The sequence below is a fragment of the Protobothrops mucrosquamatus genome, unplaced genomic scaffold (genome assembly GCF_001527695.2).
Source record: "Protobothrops mucrosquamatus isolate PMUCROS unplaced genomic scaffold, P.Mucros_1.0 scaffold3308, whole genome shotgun sequence".
NCBI classification, from domain to species: Eukaryota; Metazoa; Chordata; class Lepidosauria; order Squamata; family Viperidae; genus Protobothrops; species Protobothrops mucrosquamatus.
This window is the reverse complement of record NW_015389298.1, coordinates 17,530-18,702: the sequence shown is the minus strand read 5'-3', so window position 1 is coordinate 18,702 and position 1,173 is coordinate 17,530. Positions and strand designations below refer to the sequence as shown.

Sequence of the window (1,173 nt, the reverse complement as noted above, 5' to 3'; positions counted from 1 at the left end):
AGTTGCATGATTACTTTGTGATATGCCCAGTTAAGCTCAGCCAATTCAAGTTTTGTCCTATATGAATTTTTAAAATTCTAAATCTTAAAAATATGAAAAATCTTGTGATTCATAATGCTATTTTAAGGTTTGTACTAGGATTGCAAAGAGTGGCTTAATTTGCCTTCTCACATTAATCCCAAACATTATTATTATTATTATTTCTGAATTCACGAAGCAACATTTCCCTCCCGTGAAGCAGATTCTCACAGGGTTAGCCTCTGAGTCCCAAAACGACCTAAATCCTTTACAGAGCAATCTTTCTTTCCAGACCCCTTGTTGAAGAGTGACTCTTTTAAAAAGGGGGAAATTGCTGGAACATATACAATAATGGTATGTTTAGGCATGTTTTGTGTCACTCAGGTATCTGAAAGAATTATTAACTGCATCCATCCAGAACAGCCAGGACTCCATAAAGGGGAGAATTATAAACCAATTCCCACTGATATAATTGATTGTTATACTATTTGTACATCTGAGATGTGATTCTAAATTCACTAACCAGAACAATATCTTACCTGGTCAACAGGAATGTACTCATCCTTCTCTGCAACAATGAAAAATGTGGGATTTTTCAGGTTGAAATTGTCCTCCATTAAACTGACAGATCCTAAAATATATTTGACAAAAAGCTATATTAAAACTAAATATATTAGTACTGAATGGCATCACAAAACCCCTTTTATATCATACAAACAGTTCAAATTCAGAGATATTATCCCCAAATTAGCCATTTACAGTATTTGTTTCAGTTAATCTTCTGTAGATATAGACTTGAAAAAAGGTTGTCTATATGAAGAGCCCTAAAATATCATAGCAAAAATTGTCCATTAGTCTAGGCCAGCATAATGTCCCTGTCAGAGTAAAAAGTGCGACATGAAAGGACTTGGGATCGATATTCAATTGCTGCTTGCCTTAGAATGTGAACATTGACTCTGCCAATAATTTTGCGTTTTAAATTAACAGGATTGGGGGCATTTCCATACTTATTAATTACAATGGCTTGTTGCATCTGTGGTAATGTCTTATTTTCATTAGTGATATAGTACTAAAGTGATGGCTGAATAATCCAAAAAGACCCAACATTTCTAATATGAAATGGTTATATTCCCTAAAAGATTTTTCAGAGAACCA

General features: G+C 33.8%; 1 protein-coding gene across 1 annotated transcript in view; it reads right to left on the bottom strand.

Moving 5' to 3' along the window:
- LOC107297441 (carboxymethylenebutenolidase homolog) overlaps positions 1-1,173 on the bottom strand; it is a gene marked incomplete in the record, with an annotated part of 10,233 nt that overhangs the window by 1,144 nt on the left and 7,916 nt on the right. Inside the window, 1 exon segment of the mRNA XM_015826804.1 lies at positions 558-649. Coding sequence (XP_015682290.1) covers positions 558-649 — 92 coding nt within the window.